At 37.6% G+C, this 23,445-nt stretch overlaps 1 protein-coding gene across 1 annotated transcript in view; it reads right to left on the bottom strand.

Annotated features, from left to right (window-relative positions):
• cntnap5b (contactin associated protein family member 5b) overlaps window positions 1–22,867 on the bottom strand; it is a 149,712-nt gene extending 126,845 nt beyond the window's left edge. The window contains exon 1 of the mRNA XM_049471072.1: window positions 22,684–22,867. Within this exon, the coding sequence (XP_049327029.1) occupies window positions 22,684–22,744 (61 nt within the window). The 5' untranslated portion in view covers window positions 22,745–22,867. The remainder of the gene's footprint in view (window positions 1–22,683) is intronic.
• Window positions 22,868–23,445: the final 578 nt, after the last annotated feature.

Below are 23,445 nucleotides of genomic sequence, written 5' to 3'. Positions count from 1 at the left end.
ATAGCAACCACTTAGCAACCACTGAGCAGCACCACAGCAATCAACTGGGATACAACAACAACCACATAGCAACCCAACAGTAACCACCTGGGACACCACAGCTACAACACAGAAACAAGTCTTTAGTTTTAGCTTTTCCAATCTTATGCTCATTAATAATTTTATCTATCAGAGTGTTCTGGACAGAGGAGCTGGAATTAATGGGCTCTTGTATTCAGAAAGTGTGACCTTGTTTAATGACTAACAGCTAGAGGCTGATGGGAAGGCAGCGGTGTCCTCCTTGTTACGCCAAAATCTTCATCTGAACGACAACATGACCTCTGAGGTCTCAGAAACATCTTATTTACTGTTACTTGAGTACTTTTACTTTAAGTGAGCTGTCAGTACAGGAGTCAGACCCTTGAGTAAGTACTATGGATTTTATGTAGTGCGCCCAGCCTTCTCCTCATTGCCAAAGCTCTACACAGCATTATTAAACACAGCAGCGTTACCTATCATTGCACTGCGCTGGTACACTCAATGTGAACAACAGCCAGGCAGTCTGGGAGAGCAGTCCTTGCTTTGAACGCATGTTGTTTTGGCTACCGCACTGAGAAAAATGAGATTTCTTCACTCTGAGTTGAAAGAAGAGAGCCAGGATTGCAGGACTGAAAAGGGAAAACAGTAATTGGGGTTCTTGTGTTAGTCATAGATTTTGGCAACGCTTCTGAAATATTCCTAAACTAGTCCCTGGCAGATGTGCTACAGTAAGTACATAGACCTGAATACTATACAGAAAAGAAAAAAACACACTGAACATTTCTCAACATTAAAATGTGAAAAAAGTCCAGCACCAGTCAAAAGTTTAAACACACCGTCTCATTCGATATATATGACTGTATAGTCTTCAATATTAAATTGTACAATATAAAAAATCCCAAAGAGAAAGAAACGATTGCAATCACACGTTTTGTTATTCACCTGTTTATTTCCTTGTGTGTATTGAAACACATTTTTACACATAATTTCTCACAAAACTCCAAAAACGAGAAGTTGACTCAATTATAGCCAAACACATAACCAATTGTTGTGACCAAAAAAGTTCAAGTTCAATTTCACTACCAACCACAACCAGGCTTGAATACTACCAAACCTACAGAATCAAGGCATCACTTCAATAGAGAACAGCCATTGATCATCTATTAGTCCAGCGGACCACAGTGAGAGCTATTATTCAGAAATAGAGAAAACATGGAACACTGGTGAACCTTCCCAGGAGTGACCGGCCGACCAAAATTGTTCCAAAAGGGCATGAACAACTCATCCAGGAGGTCACAACAGAACCCAGAACAACTGCGAATGATCTTAAACAGGCCGTTTATGCTGGAAAACCCTCCAACGTGTCTGAATTAAAACAATTCTGTAAAGAAGAGTGAAGCAAAATTCCTCCGCAGAGATGTGAATGACTCATTGCCAGTTATCAGAAGCTTGATTGCTTGATTTTTTTTCTTTAAAACATTAATATAATAATAAATGAAATGATCATTTAAAGGTGTTTTTATTTATATATTTACTCGGGTAAAAGCAAAACCAAATATATGTAAAAAAAAAAAATAATAAAAATGTTTGTACATCTTCCAGCTCCTTCTGGATGCTGTTCTATTTAGCATACCAGCTACGGCATGTGAGCGCAGCAGCTTTTAACAAAGCCAACTGGAACAAAGCCAAAGCTCAGACATTAATATTTCAATATCTGAGACTGCTTAGATCCAGGGACAAAAAATCAGCAGTGAAAGCTTGATTTTCTCTTCTTGGAGGCCTTGTGCAAACGACGTGTCGGCGGCGCACCCTGCGAGGCCTGTCACAGGAAGCCTACTTAAATAAACAACATCAGAACATGCCTCAGTGACCCTGTAGCACAGCTTCAAACAAGCAACGTCCTGTTTACTGCTTTACAGCAAGGACAGCTCAGTTTTAATATACAGCTCTGAAGAAAAAAATAATAAAAGACCACTTAAAAATTATGTGTTTCTTTGATTTTACCAAATTAAAAAAAAGCTGGAATATAATCAAGAGGAAGATGGATGATCATAAGCCATCAAAGCAAACTGAACTGCTTGAATTTTTGCACCAGAAGTAAAGGCATAACATTATCCAAAAGCAGTGTGTAAGACTAGTGGAGGACAAACATGCCAAGATGCATAAAACAGTGATTAAAAACCAGGGTTATTCCACCAAATATTGATTTCTGAACTTTTAAAACTTTATGAATATGAACTTGTTTTCTTTGCATTATTTGAGGTCTGAAAGCTCTGCATCATTTCCGCCATTTCTCATTTTCTGCAAATAAATCTCTAAATGACAATATTTGTGAGAGATTAAACACTGTCAGTTGTTGAGAAAGTGTGTGTGTGTAAGAATAAACACTGTCAGTTGTTGAGAAATGTTGTATATGTTAGATTAAACACTGTCAGTTGTTGAGAAAGTGTGTGTGTGTAAGAATAAACACTGTCAGTTGTTGAGAAATGTTGTATATGTTAGATTAAACACTGTCAGTTGTTGAGAAAGTGTGTGTGTGTAAGAATAAACACTGTCAGTTGTTGAGAAATGTTGTATATGTTAGATTAAACACTGTCAGTTGTTGAAAAACGTTGTATATGTTAGATTAAACACGGTCAGTTGTTGAGAAATGTTGTAAATGTGAGATTAAACACTGTCAGTTGTTGACAAGTGTTCTATATGTGAGATTAAACACTGTCAGTTGTTGAGAAAAGTTGTGTTTGTGAGATAAAACACTGTCAGTTGCTGAGAAACATTATGTTTGAGAGATTAAACACTGTCAGTTGTTGATCAAAGTTGTGTTTGAGAGATAAAATACTGTCAGTTGTAGAGAAACATTGTGTTTGTGAAATAAAACACCGTCAGTTGTAGAGAAATGGTGTATATGTTAGATTAAACACTGTCTGTTGTAGAGAAATGGTGTATATGTTAGATTAAACACTGTCAGTTGTTAGGAAATGCTGTGTCAGTTGTTGAGAAATGTTGTGTTTGTGAGAATAAACACTGTCAGTTGTTGAGAATTGTTGTATATGTTAGATTAAACACTGTCAGTTGTGTCAGTTGTGTTGTATTTGTGAGATTAAACACTGTCAGTTGTGTCAGTTGTGTTGCGTTTGTGAGGTTAAACACTGTCAGTTGTGTCAGTTGTGTTGTATTTGTGAGATTAAACACTGTCAATTGTGTCAGTTGTGTTGTGTTTGTGAGATTAAACACTGTCAGTTGTGTCAGTTGTGTTGTATTTGTGAGATTAAACACTGTCAGTTGTGTCAGTTGTGTTGTGTTTGTGAGATTAAACACTGTCAGTTGTGTCAGTTGTGTTGTGTTTGTGAGATTAAACACTGTCAGTTGTGTCAGTTGTGTTGTGTTTGTGAGATTAAACACTGTCAGTTGTGTCAGTTGTGTTGTGTTTGTGAGATTAAACACTGTCAGTTGTGTCAGTTGTGTTGTATTTGTGAGATTAAACACTGTCAGTTGTGTCAGTTGTGTTGTGTTTGTGAGATTAAACACTGTCAGTTGTGTCAGTTGTGTTGTGTTTGTGAGATTAAACACTGTCAGTTGTGTCAGTTGTGTTGTGTTTGTGAGATTAAACACTGTCAGTTGTGTTGTGTTTGTGAGATTAAACACTGTCAGTTGTGTCAGTTGTGTTGTGTTTGTGAGATTAAACACTGTCAGTTGTGTCAGTTGTGTTGTATTTGTGAGATTAAACACTGTCAGTTGTGTCAGTTGTGTTGTGTTTGTGAGATTAAACACTGTCAGTTGTGTCAGTTGTGTTGTGTTTGTGAGATTAAACACTGTCAGTTGTGTCAGTTGTGTTGTGTTTGTGAGATTAAACACTGTCAGTTGTGTCAGTTGTGTTGTGTTTGTGAGATTAAACACTGTCAGTTGTGTCAGTTGTGTTGTGTTTGTGAGATTAAACACTGTCAGTTGTGTCAGTTGTGTTGTGTTTGTGAGATTAAACACTGTCAGTTGTGTCAGTTGTGTTGTGTTTGTGAGATTAAACACTGTCAGTTGTGTCAGTTGTGTTGTGTTTGTGAGATTATCAGGCGTATAAATGCTGTTATTCAGGGCAGTAGAGCAGAACTGTGTTTATTGATTGGTAACAGTAAGAGTGACCCAAAAACACTAGCTGTATTCCTGCAGCTGTGGGTTGCGGGACCCTCGGAGGGCACAGGTCCAGTACGTGAAGGTGTTTAATAACAAGCTTCAGCTGCCTCGCGTCTGTCCCTCGTCTCATTACTGCCTCCACATCACAATCACAGAGCCCATCCACACCCCCACAGTACCGCTGCAGTTCAGGGAGATGTTATAATGCTCTTGTGATGCTCTTATCAAGCCTTAATGAAGCTGTAGATGCTTTTAAAATGCTTGTTATTTAATACGTAGAGTCAATACTTCTGCACCTTTTTTCTGTTATACGTCATTTTACCATCTCTGTAAAATACTGGCAGCTCTGGTAAATGTATATGGTCACTATTTTATCATACAGTGGTGTAAAAATGTATTTCCCCCCTTACAAATTTAATTTGTTTTTGCATTTTTGTAATGTTTGCATTTTTCAAATTATAAAAAAAAAATATATATATAAAATAAATATTAAAATTAGAGTAAAAAAAGATTATTAAGGGAAAAAACTAGCCAAACCAATCAAGCCTTTTGTGAAAAAGGTAAAAATGACCTGTGATTAATCACACTTTTTGGAAAGCTGAGTTCAATTACACTGTAGAACCAAGAAATCACTTACAGTATATAGAACCTGTCTGACAACATGAAGCAGATAAAAGACCTCAAAATGCAATTTATAAAGCTTTGGGACTACAGAGAACCACAGTGAGAGCTATTATTCACAAATGGAGAAAACATGGAACACTGGTGAACCTTCCCAGGAGTAGCCGGCCGACTAAAATTACTCCAAAAGGGCATGAACAACTCATCCAGGTGGTCACAACAGAACCCAGAACAACAGGGTCACTGTGTGTCTGTGTGTGTGTGTTTAGCCCAAGTGCTAGTTTTAGCCTGTTAGCTCGCTAGCCTGTTTTTATTTTGGTGTGGTTGGGGCTGAAAGACGTTCCAGCAATAAAGCCACATATGTAAACATCTTTCTCATTCATCTTTTCAACGTGTCCAGTTGGACGCTACAGTATGAAGGCAAGTGTGGTAAATGACAGGTTTAAGCAGTTCGTCAAAGCACTTACTAGCTCTCTGGCTGAGAGGGTCTTTAGCACAGGTGGTAATATTGTAACCTGCCACAGGACAGTTTTAAAACCTGAGGCAGTGGACAGACTTGTGTTCCTGTCTCGCAGCCTCTAGTTATGGTATGTCAGGTGCGAAACTTTAACATCACTTTAAGACAGTCCTGCACTAATAGGGATTTATCGTGGTTTCCTTTATTTTGCTTTGAAGCATAAGCATAAGGACAATTGAGTGAATTTTATGGTATAACTTTTATTAATATACCATTAACTAATGATTAATTACTGTTATTTTTCACATTTTAAGAAACTAAAAAGTATCTATCATTTTGTAAATACTAATGAACGTATTGGTAACATGAACTGCAATTGATAAACATTTGCCCGGTTTAAAATTCGTATTTACAAGCGATTTTTTAATGTTAATATTCAAATTCTGACGAACTACTGCTTTGTTCACACCTACTGATCATTAGTTGAAAACATATTATCATAAAGTGTTACCAATTTTATGTTCTCTTTTGTTTACATTCCAAAATTGCTTTAAGATTTTGGTTTTAAAAATGATTTACTTTGTTTTGTATTGTATTAGAGATTTTATTGATTCGGAACTGACCAAAGAATTTAGTTCTATGTTTCTCTGTTTAATTTGAATATACAGGATTTGAGTGTTTTATTTTTATTCATACAGTCATATATATATATGTTCTAATGTTCATTTGTTAACTCCTGACTATATTACATTTTACCAATTTGTTTTTGATAACTCTTTTATTCTCTCACTTATGAATAAAAAAAAAAATGATATGGTGATACATATCGATATCAACTGATATTGAAAACCTTACTGTGATAAGGTTGATGGCTCAATGGCTACTCGTAATGCTGCATCAGTCTAAAGTAACTATGCTAAGCGATTAGGAGATTGCTGGTCACGAATCCCGGTCATGCAGCTTGCCATCAGCTGCCGACTGAGTCTTAGAGAGCACAGTTGGCCTTGCTCTCTCTGGGTTGGTAGATGACGCATTTTCTTCTCATCACTGCAAAGGGTGATGTCGTTCAGCACAAGGCTGCATCTGTGAGCTGATGTATTGGAACCGAGTCGCTGCGCTTTCCTCCGAGCACACTGTGATGATACTCGGTGATGCTGAGCATCAACAGCCGTTTGAAAAGAGGCGGAGTCTGACTTCACATGTATCGGAGGAGGCATGTGCTAGTCTTCACTATCCTTGTGTTAAGGCATCACTAGTGATGGGGGATATACAGCTGACTAGCGGCTTAATGGGTAAAAAATCAGCCTAAAAAATGGGAGAAAATTAAAAATAAATCTCAAATAAAAAATCATCAGCAGCAGTTGGAAAAGAGGCGATGGCTGACTTCACATGTATTGGAGGAGGCATGTGCTAGTTTTCAAACTCCTTGTGTCTAACTAACAGCTGAACTAGTGGAAAATATGCCCAGATGAATGGAGAACAAATGAAAAAAATGGGAAAAAATGGAGAAAATTAGAAATAAGTCTTTGAAAAATAAAAAGAAACCAAAAGTTGGACTCTATATTGACTTAACAGCATCTTGTTCTAGTTCTTGTAGATTCAGTGTCCTTAACCTGGCAACCTGAATGAGCTTGATGTCTGGGAAATAAGGGCAGGGAAGACATTTAATTCTCTTCAGCATTTTGATGAACAGATCGGACTGCAGTAGCCATTAAACACCTGCTGTCATTTATTACATTTTGTTCCTTTTATAATAAAAAATAAAACTACTGGGTTTGGTAATTGAGTTCAATGGAGTCCTTCAATGAAAGTCCTGGACATTTCATTGGTGAATAGGTGATTAGCATCTGTATCAGTATTAACTTCCACAAGCCCTGCAACACAAACACGACTCAGGACAGGATCCATATCAGCTATAAATAGGTATCTGTGTATGGTTAGCATTGACCTTAACACCGCATGTGTGTGTGTGTGTGTCTGTGTGTGTGTGTGTGTGTGTGGGTGTAGCTGCTAAGGTCAGCGTCCAACAGCAGCTATAGATCCGCCCCTTGTTTTGCCCTGGAATTAGATCTGACACTTGTGCTGACAAGATCAGGGCAATTATTGAGTTAGACAATGATCTACTGTACTGCTGCAAGCCTGGCATTTTCTCTCTGACAGAGAGAGAGAGAGAGAGAGAGAGAGAGAGAGAGAGAGCATCTACATTTCAGTCTTAAAGCGATAGCTTAGCAAGGAAATCAGGTAGAGCCGGTTTCCTCCCTTTCAATATATATTTTCAGGTCATTAGTGAAGGCTAGATGGTGTCAGAGATGTTTCGTTGCTTTTTTTTTCATTGGAGTTACGAGGCTAATGTAGCTAACAAGCAGTGTAAGCTAATACCTCACCAATTAGCATGTCACCAACTGCATGCCTTAGACAGAGTCTTAGATTCACTGAATTTGTGATATCCCCCCAAAAAAAAAAATACATAATGCTACATACTGTATAAAAAATATGTGACCACTTAAAAATAATGAGTTTCTTTGATTCTACCAAATTAAAAACCTCGGGAATATAATCAAGAGGAAGATGGATGATCTCAAGCCATCAAACCACCAAACTGAACTGATTGAAATTTGTTATAAGATTACCCAAAAGCAGTGTGTAAGACTGGTGGAGGAGAACATGCCAAGATGCATGAAAACTGTGATTAAAAACAACCAGGTTTATTCCACCAAATACTGATTTCTGAACTCTTAAAACTTTATGAATATGAACTTGGGTTTTTTTTGCATTATTTGAGGACTGAAAGCCCAGACATTTCTCATTTTCTTCAAATAAATGGTCTAAATAACAATATTTTTATTTGGAATTTGGGAGAAATGTTATCAGTAGTTTATAGAATAACACAACAATGTTCATTTTACTCAAACATAGAACTATAAATAGCAAAATTAGACAAACTGATTCAGAAACTAAACTGGTCTCTTCATTTTTTTACAGAGCTGTATGTAGTGGCCATAGTGCTGGCTACAGAAAAAGCCAGAAAAAGTGGACAACCATTCAGTATAGAGCTCATTTACATGCCAAATTGAGTGTGAACCAAAAAAATAGAGCAAATATTGCAAACAACTGATCATCAACCAAAAATATCCTACTAATAGTTAAAGTAAATGTGCAAATGGTGGTGCCGAGTGTTCCAGCGGTCTAAAGTGACTATGCTAAGCGATTGGGAGATTGCTGGTTCAAATCCCGGTCATGCAGCTTGCCATCAGCTGCCGACTGAGTCTGAGAGAGCACAGTTGGCCTTGCTCTCTCTGGGTGGGTAGATGGCACATTTTCTTCTCATCACTCCAAAGGGTGATGTCGATCAGCACAAAGCTGCATCCGTGAGCTGATGTATCGGAACCGAGTCGCTGCGCTTTCCTCCGAGCACGCTGTGATGATACTCGGTGATGCTGAGCATCAACAGCCGTTTAAAAAGAGGAGGAGTCTGACTTCACATGTATCGGAGGAGGCATGTGCTTGTCTTCACTATCCTTGTGTTAAGGCATCGCTAGTGATGGGGAATATACAGCTGACTAGCGGCTTAATGGGTGAAAAAATCAGCCCAAAAAATGGGAGAAAATTAGAAATAAATCTTACATTTAAAATGTAGAAAAAATAATTATGCAATGTGATTTGATCACGGTTACACTCCTGATGTGAACACATCAGAAGTTGTGTTTCAAACTGATTTACAGTGATTGACATTCCGACGAGAACTCTCAATCGATGAACTGAAGTAATCCCAGACATTTTATTTAAAGCATGTTCTAAAAGACACTTCTTAGACCTCATTATTGAAACTCATTACTTTTCCATACCGAAGCCCAAACAAGTCTTCCCAAACAAACCAGATTAAACAGAGAGTCGCGGGGGGAACGTTCTGTGCCGACGCGTGTTTTTTGTTTGTTGCCAGTTTATTTTGTTATTAATTCAGAGGAAGAATCCGCAATTTAATCGGAGCAGATCAGACAAATCCATTTGCAATCTGTTGTTTGAACAGTGTGTTAATCGTAATTGCATGTGCCTGCGTGTAATGAGGGAGGCAAGGTTAGCGCAAACATTAATAACTGTGTTTCCGCGGGGCGCGACACAGCAGATGGCTCCCAGCTTATGAAAGCGGCGCAGCCTCCAGCCTCGCTTGGTTTAATGAGGAATCTGCACCGGCGTTTCTCAGACTCGCTCTTGATTCGCTGAGATCGGGAACACGGGGGGACTCGATCTGACAATTCGGATCAGATCGGTGTTCCCAGCACACACTGGTCCACAGTTGCTCTGTGTTTATACAGATGCTGGTGGCTTTTTGCTCATGGCTAATCTAAACAAGCCCTGGAATTGTGTGGAAAGTGCAGATTCTCAGCTTTCTATTCATTCCTCACAGGAGGGATCAGTGATGTCAGTAGAAGGTAACTCTAATTTGACCATTTTTTTCAGTAACGAGTAATCTAACGTGTTACTATTTCCAGTCCAGTAATCAGATTAAAGTTACTTCTACTCCAACTCACTGGAAGAGCTTAGATTCTCTGCCCGAACCCGACCTCGACCAGGGCTCCAGAAAATAGATCTGAGAAGTAGGCATCTGTTTTTTAATTCTATTTTTATTTTATATAAAGCTCTGGCATAATAATCACAATATAGCTAAGTAACCAAATATTATCGTTAATGAAAACGAAACTAAACGAAATAACTAAAACAAAGTAAAAAAATATTTTCGTTAGCTGAAACAAATAAAAACAGTAATTAAAAGGACAAAAACATAACTAACTACAACTGTACTGTGTGTTCATAAAGCTAACTAAAACGAATTGAAATTACTGATAGAATACACTTCGTTTTTGTGTTTGTTAATTTATTTATAAGCGCTGTTTCCACTCCAGCAGTTTTACAGCAGGCGGTGTTGTGCTGATTCTGCTCACAAAGCGGAGCCGGATTCTGCGGGGAGTCGGATTTGGCACAACAGCGTCAGCGCACTAGCACATGCTAGCCGCGAAATAACAACAGAAAACACTGAGGAAGCTCCAGAATTCTGTATGGGATTAGAATATGAGCACGAGGGAGATAAAAGCACGTGTTCTGTAGTGAAACAGGAGATACAGTATATAGTACAAACTCCACATAGATATTAATCCATTTGAGAAGCAGCTGTGAGAATCTTTACCTGTGAGTAGCTCATACACCTGAACACCTCACGCGAAAGGATGAACTGATAACTCTCTCTCTCTCTCTCTTTCTGTTACTTACTCATAGTTAATAATTTTTGTGAAAATTAATCATTAAACAAATCATTAAACAACTTGGACTTTCATACCACTGGCAATCAAATAAAAGTCAAAGTAAATATAAAAAAAAAACTTAAAAAACTTCTCTTTTTTTTTTTGCATTTTTCATATTTGTCCCAACTTTTTCTAATTTGGGGATTTAAAAAAAGCCATCTGCCTTCTTATTGTAGAAAATAGCAAACAGTTCATTCTTTCAGTCTCTCAAAATTCCATAAACAAAACAAACATCCATAGGAAATGAGTCTCTCTCGCGATAGCAGCATTATTCATAAGCCCGTGTCTGAAACACGTTCGAATGTGGACAGGCCTCTTAGCGGTCCTTCTCTGGCTTCTGTTTAGACACTTATGCAAATGAGGTGCGGTGCATTTGCATAATTGTGCGAGGCTGGCTGGGCAGTGGCCGCGGGAGGCCGAGCGTTTCTCGGGGAAACGCGCGGCGAGAAACTCCATTTCCCAATGACCCGGAGCGGAGGAGGGGCTCATGCGGCACCGAACCCAGCCCGGAGAGAGGGGTTACACCAAGGACAGGAAGAAACTTCAGCTCAGACCTGTCAGCATCGTGGCTGAAATCATAATCGGGAACATTTTAATCAGCTAAAGTTTTCAGGCACTTCGTCAGTTTAGATGGACTTTAAAAATAAGACTTTACAATAACAAGAACCAGCTGATCAGCCCAGTGACATTTGGTACCAATGGTCCCATTGAAGCTATAAAATAAACACTGCATTGACCTGTGGGACATGGATGTGGGATATGGAAGCCTGACCTTCTGCACTAATGGATGGGATTTACAGCACCAGTCGAAAGTTTGGACGCACCTTCTCATTCAATATTTTACACTGTACATGAATACTAAAGTCATCCAGGCTATGAAGGAACATAACAAATCTTCAAAGCATTTAAAACGGCTCTTATCTGGGGTGCTGTTAGCTTGAGGTTTCTGAGGCTGCTAAATCTGATGAGCTTATCCTGTGCAACAGAGGTAACTCTTGCGCTTCCTTTCCTGGGGCGGTCCTGATGAGAGCCAGTTTCATCATTTTTTTTTTATTCTTTTTGCGACTGCACTTCTGACCTTCACTTCTTAAAATATATATATTTTTTTTCATTTACTTAGTTGAGTAGTTCTTGCCATAATATGGATTAGAACATTATTCAAATAGGGCTATTCGCTGTATACCAACTTTTAAACACAAGAAATTCAAGTAATTGACTCTTGACGAGTTCAGCACAGCTGTCAGGTGACTCTACCCCATAAAGCTGACTGAGAAAATCCAACCAAGACGTGTAAAGCTGTCATCTAAGCAAGAGGTGCCACTTTAAGGAAATATAAAAACATATTTTGGTTTGTTTTTCTTCATAGTTTGGATGACTTTAGTATTCATCTACAATGCAGAACCTTTTAATGAATGAAAAAACACTGAATTTAAGACATATCTTAAATTAGATTGAATACCTTTTTTCCATACATCTTTGTAAATGGAATGCCCCATCAATCTTCACCCACTATCAGACCTCATGCCAACTCCAAGATAATTCTGATGCCTTTCTATGAAAGAAATTTAAAATGCAATTACATTTATATTAGTGTAATAAAAAATGCATGATAAATTGGATACTTTATTGTAAACATCTCAGCTTGGTTGTAAGGATTTCTGAATTAGAACTTAAAATATAGTAAAATATCTCAGGAAATGATTGGTATTGCACACATGCTCACAATGGGGGGATGACCATTTAAATGGCCTGGGGGAAATATGTAACCGCCAGTATTCAGTAATGTGTACACTGTCCCTTTAAGAGCTGGAAGTCTAAACCAAGACCGGCTCCAGAGCATTAGACAGGCAGTAAAAAATCTGCGTGTTGGGAGGGGCAGATTACGATGAGAGTTGTGGTTGAACTTGGTGACATTCAGTTTATCCAGGCAGAATTGCAGACATGACAAAAAAACACTTAAAGTGAAGTTAACATTCCTTTATATTTGTAATAATGTGTTCATTTAGAGTAAATCTTGAAAAATATATTGTTTTGCAATGTTTGCATGAAATTTAAACATCTATACTGCAACACAAAATGTATGTTACTTTGAAATGCATGCTTAATTCATAATTAAGACCTAACCCTGGTTCTTCTATCCAGCCAGAAGCACTGAGGAGAGTTCTCAGAAGGAAAAAGAAGCTTATTTAGAGTCTGCAGAGTCTGATACTGTTTTACAGTGGGGCATCATGGCGATGCTAACACACACACACTCACATATGCTGTAGAAACCTGATCATTTTTCAACATATTTCTAAAAAAAAAACTGGTTGTGAAGTGTTACCTCCACATCCACAGCCGTATACGATGTGAGGTGTTATCTTGTTGTGAGGGAGGTTGGACCCTGCCCAGCATGGTAGTGGCAAAAGAAAATTGTAATAATCTAATAATGTTTTAATTTAGAGTAAATCTAGAGTAAATATATTGGTTTGCAGTGTTTGCATGAAATTTAAGCATCTATACTGCAACACAAAATGTATGCTAATTTGAAATTTATGCTTAATTTCTCAGGCCTAACAATGAAAACACAAACACACACACACAAGCTCCAAACTCCATTGACAAAATGCATCATTTAGCACCTTTCCCTAAATCACAGTGGATTTCCAGGCCTCTTTTTTGATGAGTTTTGAAAATGAGGCTTATTACAGTAAAGCAGATGATGTATCTTTTCCTCACATTCCCTCGTGCTTACTGAAGCATTTCTCCGAACACACCGAGAGCGCTGGAGCTTGGATTTGTTACCCGTTCAGGTGACTGGGCTGTTTAATATTCCATATGGCGTCCTGTTGTATTCGTACAAGCCCTTACGCATTCAAATAACTGTCAGTGGTGCCGAAACTCGGCTATTTATAACATTTGGCTGTTTAATAGCTGTCATTACTTCACTGTACGAAGCGCGTATCTCAGAATAGCGCAGGGTACTCGGCTCAATTAAACACAAGCCCTAATTTCTTTACATCCACGTTCTATGTTATCTAACAGCATTTGGTTGAATTTACTGCAGGGTCCTGTAATACAAAGTGATATTTCACACATTGATGGAGCTATTTATGGAGTATTCTTATTATAGACAGCTCTTCTATAAAGTGACTTTTGTATTATATAGTCATAAAAAAGCCTGTCAGATGAAGAAATTGGTCATGTACCGTATTTTTCGCACTATAAGACTATAATCCTTTAATTTTACCAAAAATTGTCACTGTGCCTTATGTATAAATTTTATTAGTCAGGTTGTAAGGAGCAGTAAAGCCACTCCGCTGAAGTGCAGCATTATACTCGAGTTTCACTGCCGTTTTTTCTTCAGCATATTCAGCACCAGAAATTAGATATTATCATTGAAATTGTGCCTTATAATACGTTTGCGCCTTATAGTCCATAAAATATGGTATGTGGTAGTGTGAGGACAAGTGGTCATGAGAGAGAGGTGATGCAGAGACGTAAAAACAGTCTGGAACCAGGTAAATATCCCTTTTAAAGTGTTTTGTTGTGACCATAGACTGTGTATAGCTGGACAGAGCATCGTCTCTCAAAAGTGAAGCCACCACAGGTCGGGCGCCCCCTGCTGTTCGGTTTCAGAAAGCTGTGTAACCCCACCCATCCCCATAGGTTTCAATGGCAAAACAGACAACTCTCAATCACATTTTTTTCTAATATACTGTAATTCTACCTCCATTATTTACATGCAACATCTAGTGTAACCTCTGCTTATATTGTCAAAATTTTATATCCCCACAAAACTCGTTTTTTAAAACGTTATTCAGCTCTATTCAAAAAAGGTGTGGTTATTGTAAAAGGGCTGGTTATGGGCGGGACCAATAACAGACCGTCAGCTCCACTCCGCTGTGCTCTGCAGCCTGTGACCTCGAGGCAGCCCTCAGGGGCGGGGTTATTTAAATGAGTAGGCGGTCTCTCCACAGTCTTTCTCCCTCCTCTGGTCTCTATTGCGCAGACTCGGGTTTCAGGATCGCCAACATGGCGGAAGATTTTGGCTTCATTTTCATTGAATGAATGGGAACGGCGACACGGCGTCCATCTTTTTTTACAGTCTCTGATTGTGACGAACGAAGCACCCAAACACAAAAACAAAAATGAGAACAAAAGGAAAAATAGACAATATTCACAAGCTATTTACACACTGTACACTGGTAGGAGTTAAAGGTGGATTGGCAGCTACCACCAAAATGCTAAATAAACAGCTCAATAAACTCCCGTCAGCATACCAGCAACGCTCAACCAGTGTTGGTCCCCCGATAAGGTATCTGCCTGCCCTTAAACACTCTTAGCCCACCCCGGCTAAACCAATAATTAATAATAAGTAATTAGTGGGCAGGTGGGTAAGATAACTGTATAATATTAACATATTTACAGATGATAAGACATGTGTGTAAACATTTGGACGTCCACGTAAGTTTTGATTATAATTTCACAATGTTAATGCATTATTTTCTCTGTTTTCTTTCCATAGGTACCCCCAGGCCCCCCTGCCCCAGGACAACCCTGGGTCTCTACCCAGACCTTAAGGACCAGGGTGGCTGGCGTGCCGCCATTTTCACAGGATCCAGGTAAGTACTGTGTAGATCTGTGTCTCTAGGGTAGGTGGTGATGTGTTTAGAGCCCTGACATCATCACATGGTAGTAATTTAAAATAAAATGTGGTACATGTGGTACACTCTGAGCTACGACTAATTTTCTTATTGGGCGCCATGAACAACATACAGTTCTGTCTAGTAGTTCAACAGATTCAAAAATTAATTTTAATAAAATTGCTTCAAAACAAACCAAAAAAGTGAAATTTTATTTGAAACTTTTCTCTGAATCTTATTAAATAAGATTCATTCGGGAAGAAACTCAGTCTTGATCCAAGATTACTGTCTAATACTATTTCTGATGATCATGCAGCTTTATATGCCAAACAATATAATGTTAAGCCTTTATTAACTCTAAATAATTCAGTATCTATTATAAATTATTCAGTATCTACTATGGATTATTTAGTATTCAGTTTAAAGCATTCTGTATCGTTTATTCAGTATCCAACACACATTTTTCTATATGCACTATGAAGTTTTAGGTATCTATTATGAATTAGACTTTATGCACTAATATGATTGCGTATCATCCGATTAAACGGGATTTTTAATATCCTTGTACAGTTGTGAAGAGGTAGAGTTGGGATACAGTGAATAGCTCTATTTGAGTGATGTTTTAATCTATATGATGACAAGAAATAAATAACTTTAAGAAACTTTGAAAGTTTCCACAACTGGCACTCATCAGGAAAAGAAGACCAGGAGTTCCTCTGTTGCACAGGATAAGTTCATCAGAGTTACCATCCTCAGAAACCACAAGTTAACTGCTCACCAGATAAGAGCACAACACTTTTCTAGTTTACTACATGATTCCTTATGTGTTCTTTCAGAGTCTGGATGATTTCAGTGCCTATTTACAATGTAGGAAAAAGATTCTCTCATATTTATCCGCTCAATAAAATCCGATAAAGTCTGGCTGTTGATTCCACACCAGCCCTGATGTGCATCTCAGTTAAAGGCTGCTAAACTCTTCACTTAGTGGTTATTAGTGGTTATTCCCAGCTCAAGCCCACGAGCTGAAGCCCACCTGCACCTCGCAGACTAATGTTTATCTACTGTGACTGGCCTGATTTAGCTCAGCATGGATTACCTCAACCTGCTCTTCCTGCAGTAAAATACACAGCACAGGCTTGTTTTTCCCTGCAGACATTTTCAGCTTAAAGTTAAGAAGTGAGCCGAGGCGACTACTGTTGAGCAATGAAAAAAATGAAACTGAAACTGGTTTTAGACCACAATATTTTATTGTGGTGACGGACAGTTCTGGTGGAAACAGGAGAGTTGAGGTGCACATTGAATTCTGCCGTGATTTGGGCAGCCGTGGTTTAATATTTTTTTGGACACAATCCGGGTTAGCACCTGAACATCCCTTTCAGACTGCTTCCTCTTACAGCGTCCACAGTTAATCCTGTTGGATGTGGTTGGTCCTCCTTGGTGGTATGCTGACATTACCCTGGATACCGTGGCTCTTGATGCATCACAAAGACTTGCTGTCTTGGTCACAGATGCGCCAGCAAGACGTGCACCAACAATTTGTCCTCTTTTGAACTCTGGTATGTTACCCATAATGTTGACTATGCTCTTACCCTGCTAATTGAACCTTCACACTCTGCTCTTACTGGTGCAATAATGTGCAATTAATGAAGATTGGCCACCAGGCTGCTCCAATTTAACCAAGGAACCTCCAACACTAAAATGACAGGTGTTTCAGTTTCATTGTTCAACCCTTGTATATTTCTATTAATGTTTTTCTATTAATGTTCTATTTTATGTTTTTTTTAGATGTCTATGGCGTCTATGGTGAGCTGTTGCAACCCTCTAGAACCCATTCTCCTCTCTTTTTACTTTGTTATACCTCTTCTTCTAGCTCCATTCATCAAAAGGTGGAGCTGGCTTTCTTCCACAAGCCAAAGCTACCTGAACTCCAGCCCAGAGTACTCGGATTTCTCTCCTTTTTTCAGAGTCTCCTTCTGAATAATCACACATTGATCGTCGATGATTAAAACTAGCTATTGTGACAGGCCTAGTCGAAAACAAGGGTATTAAAAAGAATTAATCCTGCTTTTGTTGGAGTAACTGTCTCTGCTGTCCAGGTAAGTCTTTTTTACTAGACTTGGTTGGAGCATTGCTATAAGGATTTGATTGCATTCAGCAACAAGATTTATTATGTTATTTCAAACAAGTGAATAATCAGTATTTTACAGGGGTTGGACAATGAAACTGAAACACCTGTCATTTTAGTGTGGGAGGTTTCATGGCTAAATTGGAGCAGCCTGGTGGCCAATCTTCATTAATTGCACATTATTGCACCAGTAAGAGCAGAGTGTGAAGGTTCAATTAGCAGGGTAAGAGCACAGTTTTACTCTAAATATTGCAATGCACACAACATTATGGGTGACATACCAGAGTTCAAAAGAGGACAAATTGTTGGTGCACGGCTTGCTGGAGCATCTGTGATCAAGACAGCAAGTCTTTGTGATGCATCAAGAGCCACGGTATCCAGGGTAATGTCAGCATACCACCAAGAAGGACCAACCACATCCAACAGGATTAACTGTGGACGCTGTAAGAGGAAGCTGTCTGAAAGGGATATTCAGGTCCTAACCCGGATTGATCTCATGCTCCCTGAATCACTCTTTCACAATTCCAGCCCCATGAATCCAGATATGGTCTCTTGGAATATGTTCGTGTCATCAGGAAAGAAAAAAATCCATTGATGGAATAAGCTGGTCTATATTCAGTATATTCAGGTAGTCAGCTGACCTCATTCTTTCAGCACATACTGTTGCTGAACCTAGACCTGCAGACCAACTGCAGCATCAACCAACCCCACCTCATTTACTTACTTTAATCCAGATGACCACTTTTGTTTTGGCCAGGCAGTGTATTTATCCAGTATTACCATGATATTTTGTTAATTTTCTTTGAGTGATCCTACATTATGTAAATGAATAATGAAATCATCTATCAGACTATGAAGGAATCATGTAGTAAATTTAAAAGTGTTAAACAAACAAAAATACTCTGTAAAGAATGTAGATGTCTATTATCTGGGGTACTGTTAACTTTTAGCAATTTCTGAGGCTGGTAACTGATGTACTGATGAGGGCCAGTTTTATCATGTTCTTTTGATGAGTGTTTGATGGTCGTTGTGAATGCACTTGAGGAAACTTTTCTGAGGATAAGCTCTTATAATTTTTCTGATTGACTGACCTCTATTTCTTAAATCTAAGTATTTTCTTTTTCTTTATTTAGTTGAGTTGTTCTTGCTATAATCTGGATTAGAACATTACTCAAATAGAGCTATTCACTGTATACCTGTAACTCTACCTCTTCACAACTTTACAACTGATGCTCTCTAACACTTGAAATTAAGAGGTGAGGAATTTAAGTAATTAACTATTGATAAGTTCAGCACAGCTGTTAACTGAAAGCTGATCTTTCCAGGTGTCTCTACCTCATAAATCTAAGGTGAAGTGATTAAATTAAAGTGTCTTTGCTGCCTAAAACACTAAAACACCACAACCTTTCAATTTGGCCTTTCAACATTGAATGGTATGGTGGAATCAGAGTCATATAAAGGTCAAATCCACATTAAATTCATTTTAAAGCATTTTAGAAAGATGATTCAATAGATTTATATATATATATATATATATATATATATGTATATATATATATATATATATATATATATATATATATACATATATATATATATATATGTATATATATATATATATATATATATATATATATATATATATATATATATATATATATATATATATATATGTATATATACAGTTGTGGTCAAAAGTTTACATACACTTGTAAAAAACATAATGTTATGGCTGTCTTGAGTTTTCAATAAGTTCTACAACTCTTATTTTTCTGTGATAGAGTGATCGGAACACATACATGTTTGTCACAAAAAACAGTCATAAAATTTGGTTCATAAATTTATTATGGGTCTGCTGAAAATGTCACCAAATCTGCTGGGTCAAAAATATACATACAGCAACAACATTTGTCAATTTTGGTGATGTAGCGAGTTGTGTCAATCAAATTAGCTTCATGTCATGGCCTCTTCACTTCTTGTAAGTGATTCTGATTGACTACAGCTGTTGACTTCTCATGAGCCCATTTAAATAGGGCTCATTTGACCCAGTGATTAGACTCAGCTACAAAAGCTACAATGGGAAAGTCAAAGGAACTCAGTGTGGATCTGAAAAAGCGAATTATTGACTTGAACAAGTCAGGGAAGTCACTTGGAGCCATTTCAAAGCAGCTACAGGTCCCAAGAGCAACTGTGCAGACAATTATACGCAAGTATAAAGTGCATGGAACAGTTGTGTCACTGCCACGATCAGGAAGAAAACGCAAGCTATCACATGCTGCCGAGAGGAGATTGGTCAGGATGGTCAAGAGTCAACCAAGAATCACCAAGAAGCAGGTCTGCAAGGATTTGGAAGCTGATGGAACACAGGTGTCAGTCTCCACAGTCAAGCGTGTTTTACATCACCATGGACTGAGAGGCTGCCGTGCAAGAAAGAAGCCCTTGCTCCAGAAAAGGCACCTTAAGACTCGGCTGAAGTTTGCTGCTGATCACATGGACAAAGATAAAACCTTCTGGAGGAAAGTTCTCTGGTCAGACGAAACAAAAATTGAGCTGTTTGGCCACAACACCCAGCAATATGTTTGGAGGAGAAAAGGTGAGGCCTTTAATCCCAGGAACACCATGCCTACTGTCAAGCATGGTGGTGGTAGTATTATGCTCTGGGGATGTTTTGCTGCCAGTGGAACTGGTTCTTTGCAGAAAGTAAATGGGATAATGAAGAAGGAGGATTACCTCCAAATTCTGCAGGAAAACTTAAAACCATCAGCCCGAAGGTTGGGTCTTGGGCGCAGTTGGGTGTTCCAACAAGACAATGACCCAAAACACACATCAAAAGTGGTAAAGGAATGGCTAAACCAGGCTAGAATTAAGGTTTTAGAATGGCCTTCCCAAAGTCCTGACTTAAACCCCATTGAGAACATGTGGACAGTGCTAAAGAAACGGGTTCATGCAAGAAAACCATCACATTTAGCTGAACTGCACCAATTCTGTCAAGAAGAGTGGTCAAACATTCGACCTGAAGCTTGCCAGGAGCTTGTGGATGGCTACCAAAAGCGCCTAGTTGCCGTGAAAATGGCCAAGGGACATGTAACCAAATACTAATGTTGCTGTATGTATATTTTTGACCCAGCAGATTTGGTGACATTTTCAGCAGACCCATAATAAATTTATGAAAGAACCAAATTTTATGACTGTTTTTTGTGACAAACATGTATGTGTTCCGATCACTCTATCACAGAAAAATAAGAGTTGTAGAACTTATTGAAAACTCAAGACAGCCATAACATTATGTTTTTTTACAAGTGTATGTAAACTTTTGACCACAACTGTATATATATATACATATATATATATATATATATATATATATATATATATATATATATATATATATATATATATATATATTTTTTTTTTTTTTTTTTTTTTTTTATTCTTTTTTCATTCTATATTACACACTCTTAAACAGTATGCTTGTTCAATGGCTTTATTCAGACAATGATTATTTCACATTTTCTTTCTATTTTTACAAAATTAATTTTATTTTTGAATTGATTTTAGGATAGAAATACAATGAAATGCTAATATATGCTAAATAATAATATAATAAGGATCATATTCGTAATTGATCATTGGACATTACATTTATTTCAAGTTGAAATTTCAACATTGACGTGAAGGTCAGTCATCTGTCAGATGGCTTGTATGTTTATTTTTGTTGTTTTTTACTTTTTTATTATTATATGACTTATATGAATGATGAATTTGACAGAATTTTATGATGAATGGACCAATAGAAATATATATTGGATATATTGGAATGGTTCTTACAATAAGGGTACATTATCGTAATTAACACTACTTAAGAACGAATGCGTTGTGTTGCTAGTCATTAACTGGCACAAGTTAAAACATGATTTATTCTTCTTTTAAATAAGTATCTATTTTTAATCATGTTTGAATCATGTTTATTCATGCTTTATTCGTATTTTATTTATAATTGTAATTTATTATTATTATTATTATTATGATTATTATTATTATTATTATTATTATTATTATTATTATTATTATTTTTATCTTTTACGTGTTTTTAATTAGATTTCTCTTTGCTTTAATCTTGTTTGAAGCATTCATGCTTTATTATTATTAATTATTTTATTTCCATTTTTAATGTTATTTTTTTTACGTGTTTTTAATTTGATTTCTCTTTGTTTTAATCATGGTAGAATCATTCATGCTTTTTTAAAAATGATTTCCATGTTTAATGTTATTTTTTTACATGTTTTAATTAGATTTCTCTTTGTTTTAATCATGTTTGAATCATTCATGCTTTATTATTATTTAATACTTTTATATCCATTTTTAAGGTTATTCTTTTACAATTTTTTTACTTGACTTTTCTTAGTATTTTTTTTATTTGTAAAGCACTTTGAAAGACTGTTGTGTCTAAAAGGTGCTATATAAATAAATTTGCCTTGCCTTTATCATTATTATGTATATATTTTTATTTAATGTCTTAATTCATTATTGCTTACATTATTCTAAAACATTACGATTTAGTAATGTTTTAATAATATTTTATCTAATGTCAATTAATAATTAGTTAAGACATCATTTAAGACATCATTTATTAATATCGTAAGTACTGTAATTTGTTGCACTTTATAATAAAGGGCCTCCATTGGAATTAATCCTTTTTACATTGACTTTCATTGAAAGTATTGAAAAGTTGAAATTTTGGAAATGTGAGTTTTTTGCACAGATACATACCTATACACCTGGATACACACACACACACACTTACAGAGACCCTTACAGAAGGTATATGGGGAAACAGCGCCCCCCAGCGTTACAACAGCGAAGCACAGCAGCATCACTGCAAACCCAGCTGATTACTTTACCATTCACTGATCAATAACACACACACATATATATACACACACACACACACACACACACACACATATACACACATATATACATACACATACCATCAATAACACTGGCTCTGTTCACCTTAGCACTTCAACTCTTCCCAATAAACACACACATTGACACGTGCATTAACACACACACACACATATACACACATATATACACACACACATACATATTTACATATTCCATCAATGACACTAAGCACTTCAACTCTCAATGTGCTCTTCAACCCCTCCTAATAAACACACACGTGCGCACACAATATATATATATACACACACATATATATATATACAGCATCAGTAACACAGACTTTGTTCATCTAAGCAGATGTTCAACTCTTCCCAATAAACACACACACACATGTGCATCAATACACACACGCACGCATGTATACCACGCTCGCGCGCTCTCTGTAGCTCCACAAGGTAAAGGTGTGTGTGTGTGTGTGTGTGTGTGTGTGTGTGTGTTACTCACAGCTGTGTGTAGGTGAGGCGCTGAGCGCCGCGAGGCTCAGCAGCAGCGCCAGACGCTCCATTCGTTAATCCACGCGCTCATAAACGCAGCACTCACACACACTCTGCCGGACCCACGCACACACACACACACACTGATCCCACAGCAGCGGCTCCGCGTCTCTCCGCAGCTCCGCGCGCTCTGAGCGCCTCACACACACTCCAGAGCAGAGCAGTGCGCGAGGACACTCCCCCTACACACACACACACACACACACACACACACACACACACACCTCCTGCTCAGCTGCTCTTAAAGAGGAGAGCTTCTGCTTCCTTCACACACACTCTCTCTCACACACACAGAAAGTTCACAATGATACATCCATCAAGAGAAAGATGAGAGATAGTGAGACAGACGAAAAAGAAACAGAGATGAGAGAGGACAAGATAAAAAGAGTGATGGAACAGAGAAAGGGAGGGAGATGAGATAAAAAAAAAACTGAAATAAAAAAGAGTGTGTGAGAGAGTGTGACTCAGTGTGAGAAAATAGAGAGAAAGAGGTCAAGAAAAAAACTTGTAAGATGGAGAGACAAAAAAGAGAGGGGGAGAAAGATATGAGAGAGGATGAAAGAGAAAGAAAACTAAAACCAAAAAGAAAAGACAGAAAGTAGAAGTGACAGAGGGTGCCAGAGGAAAAGAAAAAAGAGAGAAAGAAAAGAAAAATAAAGAGAAAGAAAAAGAACAATACAGAAAAGGTAAAAGAGATTAGAGAAAAAAACAA

This window comes from Astyanax mexicanus, chromosome 23 (assembly GCF_023375975.1).
Source record: "Astyanax mexicanus isolate ESR-SI-001 chromosome 23, AstMex3_surface, whole genome shotgun sequence".
Lineage (NCBI taxonomy): Eukaryota > Metazoa > Chordata > Actinopteri > Characiformes > Acestrorhamphidae > Astyanax > Astyanax mexicanus.
The sequence above is the reverse complement of the archived record's forward strand: the minus strand, read 5'-3'. Positions and strand labels throughout refer to the sequence as shown.